Source organism: Rhipicephalus sanguineus, chromosome 11 (assembly GCF_013339695.2).
Source record: "Rhipicephalus sanguineus isolate Rsan-2018 chromosome 11, BIME_Rsan_1.4, whole genome shotgun sequence".
Taxonomy (NCBI): Eukaryota; Metazoa; Arthropoda; class Arachnida; order Ixodida; family Ixodidae; genus Rhipicephalus; species Rhipicephalus sanguineus.
In genome coordinates this window covers 62,102,069-62,125,559 of record NC_051186.1, presented here as the reverse complement: position 1 = coordinate 62,125,559, position 23,491 = coordinate 62,102,069, and the positions used below count along the sequence as shown (strand labels likewise).

At 44.4% G+C, this 23,491-nt stretch overlaps 2 protein-coding genes across 3 annotated transcripts; one reads left to right on the top strand and one right to left on the bottom strand.

Moving 5' to 3' along the window:
* Window positions 1-1,696: 1,696 nt before the first annotated feature.
* On the bottom strand, window positions 1,697-5,496 carry LOC119373585 (uncharacterized). Its single transcript, XM_049420501.1, has 3 exons — window positions 5,147-5,496; window positions 3,673-3,803; window positions 1,697-1,910 (listed from the first exon to the last, which is right to left on the bottom strand). The coding sequence occupies exons 1-3, from the start codon at window positions 5,314-5,316 to the stop codon at window positions 1,864-1,866; spliced, it is 348 nt and encodes a 115-aa protein (XP_049276458.1). The 5' UTR covers window positions 5,317-5,496; the 3' UTR covers window positions 1,697-1,863.
* A 3,051-nt stretch (window positions 5,497-8,547) lies between these two features.
* LOC119373531 (uncharacterized) lies at window positions 8,548-12,915 on the top strand. Of its 2 annotated transcripts, XM_037643581.2 has the most exons (3): window positions 8,548-8,831; window positions 10,576-10,782; window positions 11,229-12,915. In XM_037643581.2, the coding sequence occupies exons 1-3, from the start codon at window positions 8,691-8,693 to the stop codon at window positions 11,244-11,246; spliced, it is 366 nt and encodes a 121-aa protein (XP_037499509.1). In that variant the 5' UTR covers window positions 8,548-8,690; the 3' UTR covers window positions 11,247-12,915. The 2 variants fall into 2 exon arrangements, with proteins under 2 accessions (XP_037499509.1, XP_049276457.1); XM_049420500.1 differs by lacking the exon at window positions 11,229-12,915 and having other exon boundaries at window positions 8,549-8,831; window positions 10,576-11,195.
* Window positions 12,916-23,491: the final 10,576 nt, after the last annotated feature.

Here is a 23,491-nt window from a genome sequence, read left to right as displayed (position 1 = left end):
TTCTCCAGGTTTCAGCTCTATTATAATTGACCAGTTAATAATGCCTTGCGAGGTACACCTTATAGTTTATCACACTGCAATTTCAGGTTTGGTGAACACTGATGCAATCATACATATTAGTCAACAGTCAAAATAAGCAGTCCATTAGTATTATATATTCTCAGATTTTGTGCTTCAAGTGCTGTGAGAAATTATTATCAAAATGGCTTGTGCAATTGAAAGTTGTCAAATAGTACATAAATGATAAAAACTGCAAAGTGATGCACTCAGTATCGTAAAGGCCTCGCCATTTCTTAGCCAGCTTTTAAACAGGAAAAAAATGCTTTTCTTTTGCTAAGAAGTGAGAATGGGCTCTCAGAATTGCTATCTATAAAAGTAATTGGGAAAGAGTTAAAGTTTGAAAAACACAAGTACAGCTTTCATAATTGGCAAAATACACAAAAGAAAACATGATGGACTGTGTTCACTGGCCCAGCAAGGGATTTACAGGGGTTGCTTGGGAGGTTCTAAGGCCACCACCTTGAAAATTTTTGATGCCTGTTGTATGTTACTGACTGCCGCGTCTTCAAATTGAGCAATGACCTTCTACGAATGCGTAAATAGTATCATCTCTTGTGGCAACAGTAGCTTCATTCTTATTCGGTTACCCATCGCCGGCATGCATTCACAAAGAGTAATCCACCATAATGAGTGGTCAACAGCAACAATGCGGTTGTCTGCATCGGTTGCGGCGAGCAGTAATTTCATTTCGCTACTCCTTGTAACGTTCACTCTATGTCACAAGCGTGGCAGAGCTGCTGTGGATTAAGAAATATTTCAGGGTGCCGTGCTGCAGCTGCACTTTGAATGTGCCTCACACACCAATGCCCTCATTCCAGCAAGTGCGATCAGTTACCGAATGAGTATCAACGCCTCCGCACAGATTTTAAGCTACAATTCAGCATTGTATCGCTTCATGACCACGGTGAATGATGAACTACAGTGGCAACACCATCTAGCTTGTGTTGACCCAGCTCGCCGCACGCACTGTGAATGCCAGTAGCTCACATGATGTTCCTTTTGAATAGAAAGATAAGCCATCCTCGAAAAGTAAGTTCAGCTTCTGAAAGCTGAAGTATACCTTTCGGTAAAGGCTGGGCACAGATTATCAGCATAACTCATGCAGCAGTAGCTAGCAAAGGTTACTACCAGCACCTCTTACAATTTTTTTTGCATTGTTGTCGCTCTTACCACAGCAGCATTATTTTTAGGGTTTTGTCGAGACAACGTGATTATCAGGCCGCATGCAGACTGACTGTGCAAGAACTGGCAATTAACATACTCTGCACCCACACATTATTGTTGCTTGGTTAGGTAAGCTGAAACTCGGCACAGACTAGTTATTGCAAAAGAAACAAGACGCAAAACACATCCTATGCCTTCGCACGCAGCTATTTACCGACTAGCTCAAGTCCACATCTTGTTACTAGCTCAAAGAAAACAAGCAACAGCGCGAACCACAAGACAAAAGCATAGATATGGACTTAGCACTGACATACTTGCACTGTAAACGTAGTCCGAACAGAACAGCGCTTAGTTCATCTCTGTCCTGTCATCCTGTGGTTCATGCTGTTTCTCATTTCTTATGGACATGTACAGACTGGCCCAAATAAGCACTCTTGTTACTAGTTATTATCATGATAGGCTACGCACCTATAATACTCCTTGTGGATCCTTGATTATCTTAGCTGTTCATTCTTGCTGAACGAACACTGCGACATGTCAGCATCAGAGGTAGAAAGCAGTGTGACTGCTAAGGCTGCAGGACCAGAAGAGGCAGCACATTTAGTTGGTGTGGCTGCAGGATATGAGGTGGCAGCAGACTCAGTAGCAGGCGCAGTTGTTGCTGCCGTAGCAACACTGTGCTGAACCTGTTCATGGAGCAAAATCAACAAATGCTAAACTGTTAGAATTCAGGCTCCACCATTTAGTAAATTAGAAAAGTTATTATTGTACCTGTAAATGTAAGAGCGCAAAGAAAATATTTTGCAACGTCAGCAACTGTTCAGAAAATGATGCCAATGTTTGCTCAGTGTTGCACCTATGTTCCAAACATTTGTTTAGATTCTGTAGGTGCCATGGATACACGTGCTTTTGCTAGACTGAGGCAAGTGAGATAAAAAAAAAAGCACGACAGTGAGCTTTGAATGAATTCAAACCACTTCTACATCAAATTTATATTCAATAACTTTGCACTGTGCCGCATACTGTTAAAGATGACCACTTTGGCAGAGACATTACAGCATAGACCGCTTGTGACATAAGTGGTCGGAGCAGCAAATATGCACATCATTAGTGGTACTGAACTGTAACCAAAACAAAATTTTACCACAGCTGCACACACGCACTACTTCAAGACCAAGCTGCTGCATTACTGTGAAAGCATGCAATAGGATAGGATGTCTGCACCCATTTATATATGTTACTGTTCGAGGACCCATGGCACCTACAAATGAACACAGAAAAAAATAGTGCTGTTATGATACAGGAAGACCACTGAATGAATTTTTCACAGCTGCTCAATAGACCTTTTCAAGCAATCCCAGAATGCCTCGCAGGCACTATGGGAAATGTGTGCAAGCGTCGAGCAAGTTGGCTGTTTGGTCGCCCGCTGCTCATTGGCGCCGTGGGAGCATGACTCGAAAAGAACGTACAACCGCATTCTTAATTCATAAATACTGCATAAATCTGAACAACCCTGCATGTATCTCTACACATGAAATGTGAAAGGAATAACACAGTCAGCGCAGGTATTACCATGTGGATGCATATCAGATGTAGCAGTTTGGCGGCATAGTACGAGGGTACAGCACGACGGTATCGGCATGCATTATTGTGTTGTATACGACGTACTATCATGAGCAGCATGTGCCGGAACACTGAATTCACATTTATTCAACGATTACTTTTTATGTACTGATATGAACGTGACGTATTGAATTGCAAGAGATACCTTTCCAGTGGAGCATTTGGTGTTATGAACACTCTTGTGCTTGCCAATTGCGCTTAGCCACTATGACCTTTAAAAGCAATAGACCTTTTTCAAGCACAAGAGTGCCACCAACCGACGCGCAAGCGCTTATGGGAAAAGTGCGTATGCCGCAGCAGCCGCCGCGACGAGTGCACGGGCCTCGTGCTGTAGCTTTCTGCTTGCGCCATGCCAGGACTTCGACACAGTGAATTTGGTAAGGTGCAACATGTTATTGCGCAATTCAATAACGAACTTCAGTGTTTAGTTGCGACGGCCTCCCGACGATTTCCATCTGTCCCACTGCTGGACCAGCTGAGCGGCTCAAAAGCGTCACCTAGCTTTTATTTTTTTGGCGCCAGTGCGCCTTACGGCATAAATGAAAAAAAAATACAACTCGGTTGCCCATGAAGTGCAGGAGCGGTCTATGATTCACAGATGCATTTGTAATCAACGTCCATCGACACTGTAGACGAGTACAGTGTGAGGTTCTGATATTTAAAGAGTACACTAGAAAGTGTAGTCGGCATTTGGGGAAATGAGATACATTCACTGCGTCGTTCGCACCATATATGTAACGAACGTTAAGTGCCTACTAACCTTCGTTGGTACTATAACTACAGGTTGGAATAATACTTAGAGCGAAAAAAGAAAGCAGTACACACCTCCAATCTCATTTGGTGAAGGCTCTAATGATGGGAATAACTGTTCATCCCACAATGGAAGGCTCGAACAGGCCGTGTCATCCACAAAACGCCTCCTCAGGAGTCTCCTTTGCAACGAAGTGGCAAGTGGCCTGCATGGGTATTCAGAAAATGGCTTAGCTCTGCTCCCACACAGTTTCTGCAAAGCAACCTAAGTAATTTATTAGGATTTTCTTATTATTATCTGTTTACTATCTCACCCTACCAACAATGCTTAAAAACACTTGGAGAACGCTTGACCTTCGCCTTCAAGTCTTGGGCGCCACAGCGTAATCGGGCAGTGTTCGCATCGCGCTCTCGTTCCCTAACCAGGATTCGGTTCTTGGCGGACATCTCAACCATGCCACTTTCAATGAACTCTGAAATTAATATGAGGTTTCAGTAGTCAAATGTCAGTACTTTAAAGAATCATTCAGCATGGCAACAACACAGCCTCAAAGTGGCATGGCACCTGCTGTGAAAGCCCTCAAACCTTTCTCAACTGAGATGCGCCTCTGTGATCTTAATGTTTCGTAAAATTTGGCAATGGTGACAGCATCTGAAAATTAGGTGTCCATGATCAGTGACACAAGAAGCACATGAAGGGGGGTGGTGTCAAGACATGGAGAAGCTTGCACACTTCAGCTGGCAACACTTCACTAGTAGACGATAACTGCTAATTAAAAAATGATTAAAAGTTTGTATTCACATGGATGAAATATTGTGTGAGTGGCACAGGTTTTCCTTATTTTTGCCATTCTTCGCTGGCGCCATCCACATGGGTCCAGATACAGAAGACAAAACATCACTCCATGCTTCCCATTCATGGCGCACAAATGTGACTGATTTTGAAGAAACGCAATCCTGTTGTGCAGGACATGAAAGGCATCAAGTTGTGAAGGCGAATGCAAGACGTTATGAGACTGCCAGGCGTGTGCCAAAGTGCATTTTAGAGCCCTCTGAAAAAGAGGGCACCTGGTGTCACGACATGTAATTGCGCTAGCACATACCTTTATGCTCATGTGTTTCGATGTCTTTTTACGCTTGTGTGCAAAGTGTTTGTCCTTAAAATCTAAGGAAGCTGCAGGAAACTGCTGAGAAAATGTATATGTGAAGCAAGGCCCTACTGCCACGTTCATGTAAACACAGTTTATGGTTAAAATGCCAAATATTTGCTGTGTCAATTCACTAAGCACATAGGAGGCACAGACAACATGGCAAGCAGACGTTGAGCTGATGACATGGCATAAATTAATGCATATTTAGGAACATTTGGCATTTCTGTCCGCAAATGAATCCTGCGGCTTCCCCAGTGCAGCAAGAAACTATTGACATAGAGTACAGTATTCCAGATGCTACACATAATATGAGTTATGTAAGAACCAAGGATGCTAGGGCGCTGTATCTGAAAAGCTTTCGAAGCAAAAGAAGATATACAGCTTTCCTATTACCTCACCTTCTGTTGCGGTTTCTGCACTCTTTGTGTTGACATGGAAGTCGGCAGCGTGAAGGAATCCCGTGTGGCTGGTACCGTACATTTGAAACAAAAAGAGATGCCGACCAGACCAAACAAACGTTTATCATGTTTCGGCTTTGAGCACGGAAGCCTTGCAACAATGAATGCATCAGCAGAAGCGGTTCATTTGAATAGGTTTGAGAAATTGCTGCAAAGACCTCGCATTGATCACGTTTAGATTTCTGTTGTTAAGGTTAACTCTTTTAGAAGTGGTCTGCATGATAAACGATTCCATACGTAGCCAAGATGCTGTCACTTTTTCTGTTGTGACGATTCTTGCGTTGGTTTAATCAATCTTGTAGTCATTCATCACGGCGTGTTCTGCTGAAGCTTTGTTGCGAATGCTTGTATTACTTACATCACAGGCATACTGTTGCATACACTTCTTGCAGTTTCCTGACTCAGCTGTGAACACCCTTGCAGTCTGCTCAAGGTACCTAGTAAACTACACTGGGGAAACGCTCCCTGGGCAGGTGATCCTTCACTCTCATAAGTTGATGGCACGAACTTTCGGGTGGAATCTGTGCCATGTGCATGTCGTACTCACGTAGGACATGTGCCAAACATTCGTTTGTTCAAGAAATATACGGTACGGGGGCCAGCAGGAAGCAGGCGCGTAAGTGCGTACCCGTCATGACAGTTGACAGTCTATTGCACTGGTAAAGTGCCTAGGGTATCTACAGTGAGCGAGGTCATCCCGTACCTTTGCATGCCTGCATCATGTGGCTTTGAGCCCAATCTTTTGGCACGCTGCAGCAGCGTGGTGACAACAGCCCTCTTGTTGAAAGCGGAGTGCACAGAGGTGAAATTCAGCTGTCATGACAATGACACCTTGACGCACCTCCTCCCTGCTGGCCCCCGCGTCTATGAAGCGAGCCCCTGTAATGCATATTTCTGCAACAAGCGAATGTTTGGCACATGTCCGACGTGAGTATGACATGTATGTGGCACACATTTCACCCAAAAAGATGCGCCATCAACTTGTAAGAGTGAAGGACCGCCTGCCCAGGGAGCAATTCCCCAGTGTAGTTTACTAGATACCTTGGCAGACTGCAAGAGTGTTTACATCGGAGAGTCAGGAAACTACAAGAAGCGTCTGCAGCAGCACGCTTGTGACAAAAAATAAGAGCGTCCACAACAACGCTTTAGCTGAACACGCCGTGATGAATGACCACAAGATTGATTGAGACAACGCAAAAATCGTCACAATAGAAAATATGGCAGCATCTCGGCGACATATAGAATCACTTATCATACAGACCACTTGCAAGAGAGTTAATCTTAACGACGGAAATTGAAACCCCATCTACGCACAGCCTTTGCAGTGATTACTCAAGCCCATTTAAACGAAGCACTTCTGGTGATGCATTCATTGTGATCAAGGCTTGCGTGCTGAAAGCCGAGACGTCATAAATGTTTGTTTGGGCTGGTCGGCGTATCTTTTTTTTTTTGTTCCGTATGCATTGAAACATTGGTCCATTTCTTCTTTGGACTGTGAATAAAAGTGACACGTCATAATCGATAAATAAGTCAGTTGACAATACAAGCCAACACAGTCACACAAAACTATGCAAACATGCAATGGGAACCATGCACTATGTGTCAATTGTGACAGAAAAATAAACAATTTTGTTTATACACTTATGATTCCAACTAGCAGTAGTGCAATATTACAATTAAGTCACACTTATCAGAAAGTAATTATGATGATTAGCACACATTTGCATAAATACATGTGGGAAAGCTTCCACCAGGACCACTGTCAAGCTATGCCCTGAAGACCAATCTTAAAGCACAGCATCATGAAGAATACACGAATTCAAGAGCACGACCTCTGGTTAGTGAAGATGGGTGTAATGCCATGTTGACAAAGATTTCGCTAAAAAAATGTATAAGCTGGTAAGCTTCGAGCTTCCCAGGCCGCACGCTTGTTTCGGCCTCTTCCTGAAGCCTGAGCACTATGCTGCAGCGCATAAGAGAGCATCACTTGCTCGCACCCGTCTAGATCCATGCATTTCGAAAATACCACGTGGCAAAGAACTGCGGTAGTCACCTGTATACTATCACAGATTCACATCGTGGATTTAAAAAAAATCTGTGCAAATCATGGTTCCACGGTAGCAATTAACGTTAAATCTATAATATTGCCCTAACTCAGGATTTCAACACTGTGCAAGGCATAGCATTCGCTGGTACACACTCACGCGGCGACGGCAGCTCGGCGTAAAGTACTACATACTACAGAATAGTAAATAGGCTACATGTAGATAGCGGTCGGCCAGCGCTGGGACATGACATGGAGTTATAACGGCGTGGTTCAGCACAAAGGCGAGTGTGGGGGAAAAAAGTTGAACATGCGCAGCCAGATTGAAGTTTAAGCTCTTCTTCGACTCCGCACGTGCAAGAAGAGATTTTAAACATACGCACAGAATGTGTGCCCCATGTAATGAAGAATTTTACATCACCTGTCATATGCAGAAGCACGGTGTCGTAGAGCCGACTTTGGTCTTCTCATCGCCGCTCCCAGTAAGCACTGAAGACATCCCCAGGGGTGAAGTCGTCAACGTCCTTGCAGTTAAACCACCGCACGGCACGCTCTTCGCACTTATAACCTTTTTGTTCTTGTGAAAGTGGTATCTTACGTAGACGAAACACTGCGTCGCACTAACTTTTCACAAGCGGGCGATCGTTCACGCACGGAAAATCCTCGACGGAATAAAAAAAAAACAATGCCAGTGTTGCTAGCAGTGGCGTCAAAATGAATGTTTTGCCGCTAACTAAAGGCGTAGTGGCATGATATCTTCTTCAACCATTAACTTTGTTGCTTTAGTTGAAAGTTTAGGAGCTCTAATTCACAAATAAAGTGATCACAAACCTCAAATCGCTGCTAATAATTTATTATATTATCACAGCTTTTATACTACCAGTCCCGGTTTCGATCGAAACCGAAACTGTTTCTATAAAACATGCTATATCAACGGCGTTCTGAGGATTGTCGCTATTTTTTCAAGTGTTTATTGCTAGAGTGCGTTCTCAACGTAATAAATCAGTGGTCGGAAATGTCATGTCAGCGTCCCATTCATATGCGATGCAATGAAACAATGTATCGCGTCTTGAGTACGGTTGCAGCTACAGTGTACTGCTGCAGCAGCCTTCCGCTTGGTTTTCTTTTAAAAAGTAAAGTTACGGTTCCTTCGGAGAAGTCATGATAATCTTGACGCAATGTTTCAAAACTAGAAACGAAAACACTAAAAAAAAAGAAAAAAAAACTACAATGCGCGGTTACGAACCCACGACGTTCAGCACCACGAACTGCCGCGCTGAGTGCTAACCGACTTCGCCACCAAAGCAGCTCGGCGGCGGGGTTTAACAACGGCGTGTGTACGACGTGGTGAATTACAATGTGATGATCGTAGATCGTAGTTCTTTCACTACAGCGCAGCTGTTGAAGTGACGGCCCTGGGCCCTGGGCCCCCGCGCACCCATGGCCCCGTCGTGGTGGTCGGTCCCGCCTCAGAAACGGCGCTTTCGGTTCTATTTAGAAGCCGACTACATCGTCAAAGTTCCCCTACAGATTGTGTGGAGCCAGAAGAAAGAATCGTCTGCTGCTCTAGATGCTTCACAGGTAAGTTGTGATATCTTGAAATGACTCTCAGAGCCCGGCGTTATCAATATCAATTCGCACATGCAGCCGCTCTGTTCGTGCTTATCTGAGGCAAGAGCTTCTTTCGCTGTAAATGACTGATATCACAGCTTTCCACCGCGGGGCGATGCAATCCTCGTTTAACTTTGTAACTGTTTCACATCGATGTAGAAGCGGGGCGCGCGGTGCCAGCAGTGTTTTACCCATAACTTCGAAATGACGGGGGGGGGGGGGGGGGGGGGAGGAGGAGGAGGAGGTTGCTAAAACAACACGGGGGCGGGGTGGTAGGTGCCTGTATATGTAAGAGGGGAGGGAGTGGTTGGGTTGGTGGGGAACAATGCTTAGGGGGCTGTCAGTAGGTATACTAAATATGCATTCATAACTACGTATAAACAGTTGATTGAATCGTTTAAAGAAAAGTGACAGACACATTTGTGCCTTTATGAGGATTTATACTGTTGAACTTTCGGTGACATGTAAATGAAAATAAAGATCCACAGTGCCACACTATCTGTTCCAGAAAAGCCTCAAACCCTCAACGGTCGTTCAAAACTGCCATGTAGCAGCAGCGTGACAAGTGCACTGAGTCGATAGAGTTGTGGCTTTTTGACGGCCATCGACTGCATGGCCTTTCAAAAGTGCCAGAGTGGAACCGTTGTTATTTATGAACAGCAAATCTAGGACCCAAATGTTGTCAAGGTGCGTTAGGAATGTCCCATGTACTTGCAGTTTGCGACAAAAGAAATGAGGCACACATTTCCACGAAGAAAATCAGTTACTGCCTGTCTTCATAAAACATTAACGCACTAGTGCTATGCAGAGGCTACAATACAAACCGCATTGCATCCACATTGAGTAAATGTACCTCATTCAATGAAATTAATGAAGTAGTGCTTGGTAGTGCAAGCAGAGACAGGAAGAAAGATTCCTGGCCTGTATTGTTTCAGTTTGGGCTACTGTGTACATCTTCACATCTAGAAAGCTATCCCATTTACAAATCCCGTTTCAACCATTTGATTCAGTCTTGCCTGTTATTAAAAATGCTGAGCTGCTGTCGAAAGGACGGTGGTAATGAGATTAAACTGGAGCAGATAAGATTCATTAATACGCTTTTCTTGCCAGAACCATGAATGATTCCTATGACTTATCCAGTATTGCAGCATCTGTGATCTCTTTATGCTTGCACCACTTTGCTGTAAGCATTGCCAGTTTCATACCTCTCGTCATATTGTGAGTGCTAGAAGCCTAAATTCCATTGGCGCTACTTGGCATGTCACAGTGACAAGCAACGAAATGGATGGTCGCATGACCAGATCACTCATTTCTCTTGCTAGATTGCTCAATTGGAGAAATCTATAGTACGTCCCTCATTGCCCAGAATTTCTGAGAAACCAGTCAGTAGCACCAAGCTGGAATAGTACATCAGTAACATACTACTGGTTGTCACACGGAAGGAGCGAACGGCCAAAAAAAAAACAAATATGCTTAAATTGTTAGAGCACATGTCATGCCAGCATTGGTGCATATTTGCTGCCTTCATACTGGCAGCATTGAACAGCTGTCACTCTCGTGCGATTCAACTTCTAGGCGAGAGCTAACTCTATCGTGTCGCTTATTGCTTTTTTCACAAATTGCTTATGTGGCTTTTATACTTGATGATCGAACATGAATGCATAACTCCTGAATATCGTCTCACTTCTGTTTTGTCTCTCTCTTTTCTATGCAGGCAAGTTCAGATGAGCTTACTGAGGACAATGTCGGGCTCGAAGATGAACCATATCTGCAGGATGAATTTCCTATAACAGTCAGCAAGGTCCATGGTAATTCGGAATGTAGTCAAGAGGTTCCTGAGGATGTTGAAGTCGACAACCCAGATGCTGACGTCTCTGATTGTGTGGCAAGAAATTCAGCAGTAATGCTTCCTGGCCTCTCTGTAAGTAGATTGCAAGCTTGTGCTTGTGTGAGTCGTAATTCAATAAAAATGTGCTTACTGGATTACAACCACTGAAAGCTCATATTTGAAGGTGCGAGATCAGAAGGTTCCTTGTAAAGCACCAATTATGTGAGATATTGGTGATGGAGTACTGACTCAGATTTTAGAAGTATTTTGTATTCTTGCGCTTAATAAAATTGGTGTCAAGAACACTAACAAATTTATTGGGGTTGCTCGGAATGCAATTAGTACATTTTCAATGCCACTTCCTTAAAAAAAAACATTTGTGGTGTTCATATCGAGCTGGTGGTTATGTGTAAACACAGTGTGACGTAGGTCTAAGTCACGTGAGGACAGCAACACTTGATGTTCTTGCAGCCCTCTGTAGTTTCAGAAAGAGCCTTTTGGAAGGCAACCGAATGAGAATTGTGGCTTTTGCATTACAGCATCCCATGTCTCGATGACATTCTGCCATCGAGATACATCAGGCATTTCATGCCGCTTTCTAAAAGCCTCTTCATGCTGCTCAAGGAAACTGTCGAGGAGTCTGACGCATTTATTGCTCAGAGATTGTTAAAGAGGTTTGTTCAAGAGGTTTCCATACTGTATGGTGCAGCCGCTCAGACCATATTATTGTTATGCCAGGAAATTATCTGTCAGCAGTATTTTTTACCCTTCATGTACAGTATCGAGCATCCACCAGCACATGTAGGGCAGTGTTTGCTGCATGAAAGCAGCATGGCTTCACCGTGTGTTCTTGTAAATCGAGGGGGAACATTCGTTGTAGCAAAAATGCCGAATCTTTTCGAAGGTGACTAAAAGATGTGTGCCATATTCTTCTAGTGTACGAGACGTGTTTCTCCAAAAGTTCATATGGTGCACCTTGTCCAACAGTTGATATGATGGTTAGAATGTACAGTTTTCCTTTTCTTTCTTTCATCGGTGAGCATGTCTCCTTTTTTCAGTGCACTTGTTATTAATCCCCCTGCTGCATGCCTAGGCATGCAGCAGGGTGTTTTTGTTTTTTGTTAATTACTCAAGTGCCTCATGCGCCAAATAATTACTCAATACTTGGCGAGGGTCTTGTGATAGTAAGGCAGAGATTATTACAGAAATATTTGTCGTTTAACCTTGATCTGACACCCGAATGTAACTACTCTGATTGACGATATAGACTCATGCAGGATTTTTAAAAGTAAGATTCAGTCACACTTACTATCTACCATAGGCGTGCGCAGGGTTCCCCTTCAGGGGGGCGAAGGTTCGTCGCAGCACCCCCTCCCAATTATGTCAATGTATGGCGCTGACATTGCCCCCCCCCCCGAGTGGCAGCGCCCCCCTGCCTATTATGTCAATGTATGGGGCTGACTTTGCACCCCCCCCCCCTCTTAGGTGAATAGGGGGGGCAGCCGCCCCCCCTGCCCTCCTGTGCGCACACCTATGCTATCTACATAAACATATTCACCGTCATCATAATCATTGTTTTGTATTCTCTAAAGTATTTGTTTTCTTTGTTTTTTTAATTTCTGAAACCTTATGCATTGAAATCTTACGTTTCGTCATGTAATGTCACATTCATGTTTGTTTATTTTCTCAAACTTTGTTTCATTTGTTGGTCACATATATGCCTTACTGATGTCATTGCCTGGGCCAATTCACTCATCTATTTGTTTTCTTATACACATGTGACCTGCACGTAGCAACTAATTTATGCTTATTTCATTATTGACTGTTAATTTTTTACACTGAGCATTTTGTCATTTTGGTGGGATTTTAGGTTTTCAGGGAGCAGGCGCCTTGTCAGGCTTTTATACCTTTTCGCCGGTCCCCTAGGCAAATTGTACCTTTCTTTGTTTTGCTTTTTTCCTGAAATAAACCTCAACTTCACCTTGCTTGTCTAACCGCCTTGTCGTATGACATTTGTAGTATTGGCATTTTGCAGGAAAAATATGCATATGCAGAAAACAAACTACAGTTGCAACCGTTCCTTAACAACAAACATGTGAAACATTCTTTTGATGCTATTTGCTGATGCTGTTTCTGCCTGTCAGTGAACTTATATTTCTGTGGTTGGTTGCCACATTGAGAAGTGATATGTCCGATACTGGCAGCTGGCTTGTTGCGCCCTTCCTTCTTTGGGCCTACCCTTTTAAGGACAGAGGCCATAAGAAATATCTCATAATTTTTAGTGGGTTTACTTAAGCTGGTTTTTGGCTTTCCATTTCAAATGTGCTTTTCATTTCCAATGTTCCTATGGGAGTACAGCATAATTTCAAAATTTTATAGCAGATATAATCAAGCACTTTATGGCACAACATTCTGGGATTGCTGAAATTTTCAAACGTATAGCCCTGTTACTTTGATTATTTTGCATTCTTTTTTTATTGGACATTGATGTACATGCATGTATGCCTACTGCAGTTCACCATGTCTCTATAGTGCAATTAGAAGTACAAAAACTTGTTCTGTGCTGATGCGTTGAATAAATGCAAATGTGACATCGCTTTCTTTGTCTTTTTATGGGTTCCCCATCAACTACTGTCAGCTTTGCAATGCATGAGTGTGCATGAAGTCTATGCAGTTCTCTTACCATGGTGTCTTGTACCGTGTACCGTGAGGTTTCTAATTTTGTGTGTGCATATATATATATGTATATATATATATATATATATATATATATATATATATATATATATACATAAATATTTATTTAGGTAAATAGCTAGATAAATTAGTGAAAGGCATGCTAGAGATCTACAAGGTACACAAAAAGCGTCTAACACAAATATTTTCTGTACTGCACATATGCAGGCGTAAAGCTTACCTAATTTAACCTGTACACCAGTTGTGACATCAGAGCTCACAATTCCATAGTTCGTCTGCACGGCACAGAACCGTATACAGTCGATCAGTGGCATCCTCTTGTGTATGGAATGGAACATATGTTTTGTTCTTTGCGTAGATGGCAAGGTCTCCAGCTCTCTTTTTTAATATTACAATTTCACTTTGGTGCTAGTGTGATAGCAGGGCCGGGTGAAGATAATAGCGTTGTCATACTGTCGATCGTTCATTGCGTTTAGTGAAATTTTATTTTAATAGGATAACGTTTGCATGCCCAAGTTTGTGACTGCATACTTGATAATACTAAGTGCAAAAGGTTAGGTGAATGACTGCATTTCCCACCAGAACACACCACACTAGGTTCGCACCCCACTAGAACACGTTCCACCAGAACACACCACACTGGGTCTACGTTCCCACCAGGACACACCACACTGGGTCGATTTTCACACCAGAACACATCCCGCCAGAACACATCCAACCAGAACACACCACGATGGGTCGGTTTTCCCACCAGAACACAGCCCACCAGGCTGGTGTATCCACCAGAACACACCAGTGTGTTCTGGTGCTAACACCAAAACACACCAGAACACGCCAAACACACTCTGGTGGGTTTTTCAACTGGGGAGTGTTTTGTTTTCTGATGTACATAGGACGTCCTCAGTGTTTTTCATCTTTTTAGATATTGAATTGTGATTTCGAATTTTTGCCTACGACTAAAACTGTTTCTGCACCGCATGTTGCTTTATTTGTGCCAAGAGGGTAGCGGGGCTAGTCAAGCTGTAGATATTGTAGCTTTTAGTATAGTATTCTTTCCATCAATGTTTTATTTCTGCTTTGTTACAAATGTGCAAATGTCGTGAAAATAAACCAAATCCGAAACCTGAAATTAACGTAAAAATATTTAACGCCAGAAAACACCGTGTGCTTGTTACGTACGGCATAGCAAAGAGACAACTAAGCCTCCTTGGTATTGAATAAAATCGATGTAAACAAAAAAGCGATATTAACTACGTCTTCTAAGTGCAATGAGCTTGCAGTAATATTTATCGATGTAGCGTTATTTTGCAGCTGCACGTATCCCGACGGGACGTTAGCACACCAACTGGGACTTGTGTAGCGATTCGGAAGAAATAACGCCAAATTTATAGTGTACTTTATCGGTTTTCGAGAAACTCACTCGACATAAATTGGCAAAGGTAGCTTATTAATTAAAAAAACTATATAATGCAATTCAGCTCACACCACGTGGGCACACCATAAACATACCTCGATTCTTAATGACATGAACGTGGTCGACATAGATACGACTATCAGCTGAGTTACATTAAATGCCTCAACCTATGTGTATGGTGGTGTGTCTCTCTATCTATTTTTTATCTAACCGTTCTATCAACTTCCCCAGATGGTGTTCATGAATAAAAACTTGAAAATCACTGAAGTCATAGCGAGTGAGTTGCCTGCGGGAAGACCCAAATCAAGGTACAGACCCTGAGTTGGCATAGCTTTCAAGCTACACTTCTTGAGAACACAACAAGCATGGAATTACACAATAAATGAAAACATTTTACAACAGCTTAAACTTCGTTTCATTTTGTCTAGATGGTATTGTTCCTCAAAACGTAGCGAAATAGCATCTCATGGTATTATTAGTAGCCCACACTGTACTGAAACAATCGAAACGCACCGCAAGTACAGAACTCTCTGATTGAAACGGGACAATTTAGGGCTCAGTAACGCACATACTTTTGTATGCACCGTCCTCAGTTTGCGTGATATCGGCGCGCAATTTCAATTCGAACGCGTTGATCACAACCAACGTCATCTTTAGAGAACACATTCATCGCGACATAACGTGGTTATCTCGAGCTATTGAGTATTCGACTAGTTATGTTAGATTTGATGTCGTGAGCACTGTACTTTAAAGAATAAGAAGCGGTGTGCTTTCTCAAAGTCAACAAGTCAGCGCCTGGCCTGTGTTCCGCGGCAGCTACTTGGAGCACCAGCAAATGGCAGCGAGAGGGAGTATATCTTCTTTTGGCACCATACAATGACAATTGGCTATTAAGAGGACCAGGCAGCAGCAGTCGCTGGCCCCACACTTTGTGCGACAGCCTAGCCCAGAAAAGTGTCTGGCCACCAGTAGATCACGCCAAAAAGGCGTGCTTCAAGAAGCGCAGAAGAAATGTAATTTCGAGGAAAGATTTCTAAAAGTGAAGCACAACGAAACGGGCCACTTGAATGCGCAAGTATCTGTACATAAAAAGTGTGGACTTGTGATGAAGGAAAAGATAAACGGAGCTGGCAAGCAAGCACAATATAACGAAAGTGTAGATATCCGAGTCACAATAAAAAGAAAGAGAAACAGAGGCAACAAGTCAAATACAAAGGATTGAAAGCAGAAACTCCTGGATATTAAAAAATGTGGCAAAAAGAAATCATAAGCCAAACCTCTTATGATAATACAAGCGGCCATATGATGTTCCTGCGGCGGCCATACTACAGAAACATACCCAATTACATATTTACAGCAGGTCTGCTGCAACAAATCTTCGAAAGCAACTGAACACATTATAATGGAAGGTCAGCATATTCATCTAAGAAAACATGTTGAAGGCACGAATATTACAGATGCGCTCCATGTGATAATGGATAGAAGTAATAACTAGCCAGCGCTTGATATAAGCAATAGAGGTTCCAATTTCGTGAAAATTAAACAGTGAAAGCACTGTAGTAGTAGTGTTTCTGGCTGGCGTAGATAGCAGTGAATTCTGAAATAAGAAAAAGAAACACTGTGAAAGTGCCCACTCTGTACACTGTGCATGTATGCCCATACAACATTTTTTTCGATTACCACTGGACTGAATAAACGATAGATAAACCTGGACACATCACCGAATATTTATTATGCAAATTTCACCTGATATGATACCATATACTCCTGTCTCTATATCTATCCACTTAATCTCATTAGGTGTCTTAAATACGCGTGCGTTGACACTGCTTTAGCTCTCACTATTTTACAAAAGTAGCCTGTAAATTGCCTACTCTTAATAACCTCATTAACCTCTACCGTCCGGTTAACATCTCCATCAGCTGTGAACATTGGCACTCCGGCAAGGCGAACGTTTATTATAGTTCTTGTTGCCAGTGAATATATTGGCCTTTGATTCTAGAACCCTGCGCCATTTCTTAGTTTTATTACAGTAGTCACGTGCTCAGTGCTTCATGGTTTCTGCTGAAAATAGCTTGACATTCTTTTAGAAACAGCCGTACTTCTTGTTTTTTTTTTTTCATTCTGGAAACACGTGGCCTTACTTTGTGCAAATATGTCATCTTGTACGTTAACGCGAGAGCGTTAAAAAGCTCGTTTCGCAGAAATTCCGGCGTTGGCGTCGGTGTCGGCGTCGTTGGTTGTAAGCGAAAAATCGACGTTGTCCGTGACCAGAAAATCGAGAAAGGTGCAAATAAAATAAATAATAAAATATTTGGTTCAAGTGAGAACCGAACCCAGGCCTTCTTCGTGCCAGGCAGGTATTTTACAACAAAGCTACGCTATTGCTTGAAAGTGCTTTGGACAAAAACTATATGAATGTCATGTAGTAGAAGGAGTCTGCTTAACGCATATAATACTGCTCCGCAGAAGCGTAGAATCGCGCCAGGCGTCAAAGCGTGTGAACTGCGCAACGAGTGGGTGTTTTAAAGGCCCACCCATTGCAAAGCGCTGAGACGTATTTAACCATCGTCATCAGCAAAAGCATCAACAAAGTGAGCTGGTGTAGGTTCGCGTGTTGCGCCTTAAGGGCGCGTAATGGGTCTTTCGCTGATTCGCAAAGCGAAGAATCATGGCGTAGTGGGCACTTCACAAGTGTACTTGCAGTAGGCATTGTAGGATAGTTTGAAACGGCCAAAGTTACGCGCACATACGTTTCTTTACTTGCGGCACGGTTGAGGCATGCACCGAGAACCGACGCCAGGGAAGCAGCTGAGAAGGCGATGCGCATCGGTCCCGATTACGCAATCTCGTTTTACTCTTGAAGGCGAAGCTCAAGCGTCCTCCTAGTTTTTCAGATTAGCTTTGTTCCTACGGGAAATTTGGCAGCCGACTTGTAAAGCAAGGGACTGTTAGCGCTTGAGAAGCATTCAGTACAACACAGAGATTAGGTACAATGCATCCACATTAAGTAGCACTTTCGAGCATTCTGAATCTCGTCGCTGAATATACCGGCTAAGTTGAGCCATTAGATATGATACGTTTACTGAAGACCAAACAATCACGATCTTCTGCGATCACTTGTTAGGAAACGCCGGAAACGTTAATTACTTCACCTTTCAACGTTCCTTGTGTCATTGTGCTGAAAAATACCTGCCTACCTGGCTAAAGAGTTAGATGTTACCGGTGGTATATCGACGGACGCGTTTGGTCGTTTGAACTGTTGGTTGTAAGATGAGTATCAATTACAATTGCCATACCATCATCTTCCAATGCCTGTAATTAGGCGGTAGCCCAATTTTCCCCATACTTATTTCAAGCACGCAGAGAAGCGATTTCAGTTCTAGAAAGCTGGCAAGTAGTGCTTCTGATAGTATTCTGATAATCCATATGGATTATAAGTGAGAATTGGGAAGCCCTGTGGTCATTGCGTGGCTCGTACCCAGCTTGCCTTCTTGCTGACTCCTACACTTGCTGGTGCTACGACGGTCGATGCAGCTAGATGACTTTATTAATAAACCCCAATAAAAATACACGGTCTCTATTGGCCTCGAGATCTTGGAGTGGCGCCCTCTCGCGTGTGACGTCAGAGCGAGGACTTCGCTCTCAACCGCGCTGCAGCAGCCGCTGTTCCTGTATGCGGATCGTCTGCTTCAGGCGGGAACATTGTCGAACGAACAGCCTCGCGACGGTCAACTAACGCCTACAACGAATGTTTTCGAGTGTAATCTTGAACTTGTTTTAGTTGCGGCCCAATCGGCAGGGCCAAGAAATCCCCCGGATGGCCTACGAGTGCGCCGATGCCACCGACCGCATTGCTGGTAAGAAAGTGAAACGATGTGTGAGTGTTCTCGCTCGTTATCGTGTTTCTGCCGTACGATATTAATTAGTTTGGTGTTTCTTTCGATATTTCAGTAAGCGTGCCGTTCTCCAGCATCTACAAGTATGTAGATAAAGCTCGTGAAATGTCGCGGTGCCTCATCGAGGGCGAGGTGGTGTACGACGCAGGCCACGTTGTTGAATGCGCGGTCGAGGCCGTCAACGGAGATCGCATCACCGTCGCAGCTCTCGTCCTGCAAACAAGTGCGCAAGTGCCGCCTTGTTGCACACCCCCCTGCCGATGCCCATGATCGCAGTTTGTCCCGTAATGTTGGTTCAGTGAGAACGATATTACGTCGTAGTTCATATTATTAATACCGCACAGGGCCGTCGCATGGGTATTAGAATATAACAAATAGTTAATCGCTGATTATACCACGCACGGGGCGACAGAGATTAACGTGGCAAAGGCAAGCTGGGTCCAGTTTCACGCCACGTAGCCTAACGAAAAGCTTAAAGAGCTCCGCTTTTAAAAAAGTGTCTGCACTGCCTCAGGTGAAAACTTTTAGAGAATGTGCACTACACAGCAGCAACAGGTTTCGCTTATGACTTTATGATAAGCACTCTGCTAGGCGCGCGCTTGTCTTTATAAGTAAAATACGTATGTACATGTACCATCCAAATGCAGCCGTAGTCTCAGATATCCTGCGCCGCTCAGCTGAGCTCACGAGGCGCGCTTACGTGCGAGGCGATTCGGTGGCCGCGTCATCGGCTCCTTCTAGAAGAACTGATAGTTGGGCCAGTTGGTGATAATACTTGAACATGTTTAACTTAGCGCAACGACGACGAGGACACAAGAGGAGACAAACCACAGCGCTGACTCGCAACTGAGTGTTTTATTAGGGGCCTTCGCGGCAGGTTGTGGGACGGCACCGCACCTGGTGTAAGTCGCCTATGCTTATAGCCTGCGTGCAATAAACGGCTTAAGTATTGGCGAGGCGCTTAAACGTGGTCACAAGCTTACCTAAGAGTGGCGCGTACGGTACGTGGGTAGCAGAAGTCACTGTCCGCGAAGTGATTGCTGCACACGGTCGATGAAGGCGTGGGGCGCATTCCCATTCTTAGCTTGACGATCCACTCCTTCTTCAGCTTCGGGTCCTTAGAGTGTTGTGAAAGCTAACGCCTTTTTCACGAGCGGATGAAGTACACTGAGGCACAGAGCAACACTTCACCATTGCGCAGCACTCGCCGCGGAGACAAGCGGCCGCAGTTCTAAGAAACAAAATGCTGTAGTTCTAAATGAATGTTAAAAGCAGTCCCGTGGTTGTTCGAACAGCATCAGTAGCCACCATACGCAAGATAACAATTGAACTGCTTTTTTGTTGAGATTTACCACAACGGTGGTTTCAACACGGCGCTGGGCCTACGTAGCAGACGAAAGCGCGCTAATCCCCGCTCTGACGTCATACATGCGCCGTTTGCAGCGCCGCCATTGGTCGCACACCAGGCCAATAGCTCAGCTATATTAACCAGATGTGATATGCGGGTGAACTTAATGACCCAGGATAAACGAGGAAACGTATTGCTCTGCCGCGGCAGATAAAGCTGTGGTTTAGCACACCATGTCAAACCACCTTTCTTTTTTATCTAGCGCCAGCACTAGAAGGGGCCCATATAGACCAACGCCGACCCGGTTATAAGAGTTGGCAGGGTAAGCAACCGGCTGGGAAGGCACCGTGGAGAGATGCGATGCAGATTTGAGTCGTTGGCGACGCCTGATTTTTCTCAGATGTGATATAACAGCATCAAAAGTTTCGCCTAAGTGTGTCGAAAGATAAAGCGAAATTAAGTAAATGCAGACATGGCGCTTATATTCGTGTGTCCTAATAGGGCGAAATATTCACTTGAGTAGTAATGAATGACCGAAGCGAATATAGCGGACATACTATATGTCTCAGATTTCCAAAGCTTCTTTTGTTTTCTCAGGTATGACTCATATAATGACATCGCTCTCATCTGACCAGGTGAGCCTTATTAAAAAGCCTTCGACATTTCACAGAGGGTATGATAATGTGAGAATGTGATCACTTCAGAATGCTCGAAAATATAAACGACAAACTAATTGCTGCGTCAAGAACCACTTGCAGAACAATGTGAAAGTGAACCCTACGAAAGCGATCTGTAGCTTAAATAGTTGCTTGGAATAAGTGCCGCTTAATTTCAATGATCGTAACGCCGATAACTTTTTTATTGCACTGTTTCAAGTTGATATCAACATAGCTCTAAGCTAGAAAGTAAGATTGCGGCGAAGAAGCCAATTAGATCACTGTCAACGAAGAGACTGCTACGTCCCCTGCTACGTCAGCCCACCGTGGCAAGGCTTTTCGTTGCTCGGCACGTCGACGCGCATTCAATTACCGGTCATGGTGGGCAGATTTCAAAGGCGGTGAAAAGAAAAAGTGCTTACGCAATAAGATTTGTGAGTTCACAAACCCCAGGTATACGAACCTAATTCAGGTTGGGTAAGTACGGCGTACCCAAAAACTCTATATTGGCTTTTGATCGACAAAGTTATTACACACACACACACACACAAACACACACACACACACACACACACACACACACACACACACGCACACGCACGTACGCACGCACGAACACACACACACGCACGAACACGCGCACGCACACACACACACAGACATTTATTAGACAGTGGTGAAAGTCTGGTGCATGTAGCCGAAGAAATGAGGCGCACACATACGAAAATTGCATATTTTTACTGGTCCACGTTTCGGCCGTGCTAGGACCTTCGTCAGCATAAAGTGACATACAAGCGCGCATCAGCTTTTATGGGACCCCCCTGAAGGCGGATCGTTAGGAGGGCGTTGTAAAGTCGCCCCAGCGGAACAGTCATCCCGTTCGCACGCGTCGTATCCACGACACTCGTCCTGCTGACGCCTCCGATAAAAGCGTGCAATATATCCACGATATCCGTAGTCGCAGCAGACTGGACGAGCCCACCGCCATGGTGGGTGAAAGGGTTGGCTAGGCGCACTAGGAGACATCGAAGCCAAGTTGGCAGGCGTCGAGTGTGCAGACATCGATTGAACGACGCCTGGCGAACCAGCGGTGACTTGCGCGTACGTTGGCTGGAATCTAGGGGCCAGAAAGTCCATATACGCTGGATCAACCATGGGCGCCAACTCCTCCTTGATAATGTCACGAAAAAGAGTGCCGGAGTCGTGGGGTGGAACCTGGTTTGCTGAGAGGCCAAGAGACTGCAGCTCTTCTCGTATAATAACCCGAATCATCGCACGCAACGAGGGATCGACGGTGGTGGTGTCTTCAGGGTTGTCCGACTCCAACCGCTGAGACTCAAGTTCTTCAAGGCGTTGGCACTTGATAACAACGTCGGCGACTGATATCGGGTTCTTTATGGCCAACGCGTTGAAGGCGATGCTGCCGATCCCTTTGAGTAGATGGCGAACTCTGTCTGGTTCGGTCATGGAGGGATTGACGCGGCGACAAAGAGCAAACACATCCTCTATATATGAGGTGTAAGATTCGCCAAGTTGTTGGTTGCGAGCGTCCAGTGTCTTTTTTCGAGGGCTGAAGGAAGCGCTGGAGTGCCGAAAATTTGGCGAAGCTGTTGCTTGAAATAGGTCCAGTCCGTGAAATCAATCGCATGATTGAAAAACCACGTTTTTGCCACGCCCGTGAGGTAGCAGGAGACGCGGCGAAGTTCGGCCGGATCGTCCAGTTATTAGTTGAGCTCACTCGGTCATAGTTGTCGAGCCAGTCCTTCACATCTTCACCGCGAAGTGCAGCGAACACGGGGGGATCACGCTGGTGCCCACTAATGATCAAGGGCGGATAGACCGCGGCAGTCGGGGCTGTGGAGGTAGATGCAAGAGCGCCGGTGGGGCCGTCCTGAGTCATGTTACCGGACGCCTGGCGCAGACGGCGACCTCAGCGGAGCTCCAGGACGTAGAGCGGGCTGGGAGAAGTACTTGCATTGATACCCAGCACCACTACCACTTGTGACGCAGCAGTTAACGCGACCTTCATAAAGCTCGAAGACACGGTGAAGCGACCAAACACCCAAGGGACTGATCACGGTCCAGCTGGACGCCCACAACCGATGATGAAGACGGAGACACATGATGTAAATGTATACAGAACGAAGATGTGTCCAGTGTGTACACACACACACACACACACACACACACACACACACACACACACACACACACACACACACGCACACACACACACACACACACACACACACACACACACACACACACACACACACATATATATATAATATATATATATATATATATATATATATATATATATATATATTATATATATATAGGAAGAGTTAGATATTAGATAGATATGGTCTGACTATGTAAAACGGCAGCTCCCCATAGGAAGGACGTCGAGTGCTGTGTTTCTATTTCTTGGCAGGTCTGGTACGAGCACAAACTACCTCGGCCTTTATGATACATAATAAATATTCAGACATGGCGATATGAAGCCACCGACTAAACGGAGGACACTATTCTCCATTGCCTACAAAGATGACGAGCTCTTGCTTGAAATATAATCGCAAACTGCCTGAAGGAGAAATGCATCAGTCTTGGCAGATGGCCTAACAGACAGGGATATTCAAGTATGTTTTGACGTCGAAGAAAACCGATGCCTAGAAACTGAATCCAATCACAATGAATTCGTTCGTCGACCTCTGCATTCAAAGCTGAGGACAATGGTCGAGCCTAGGTATGATAAAGATAAGAAGTGCAACGAAAAAGAGTGAAT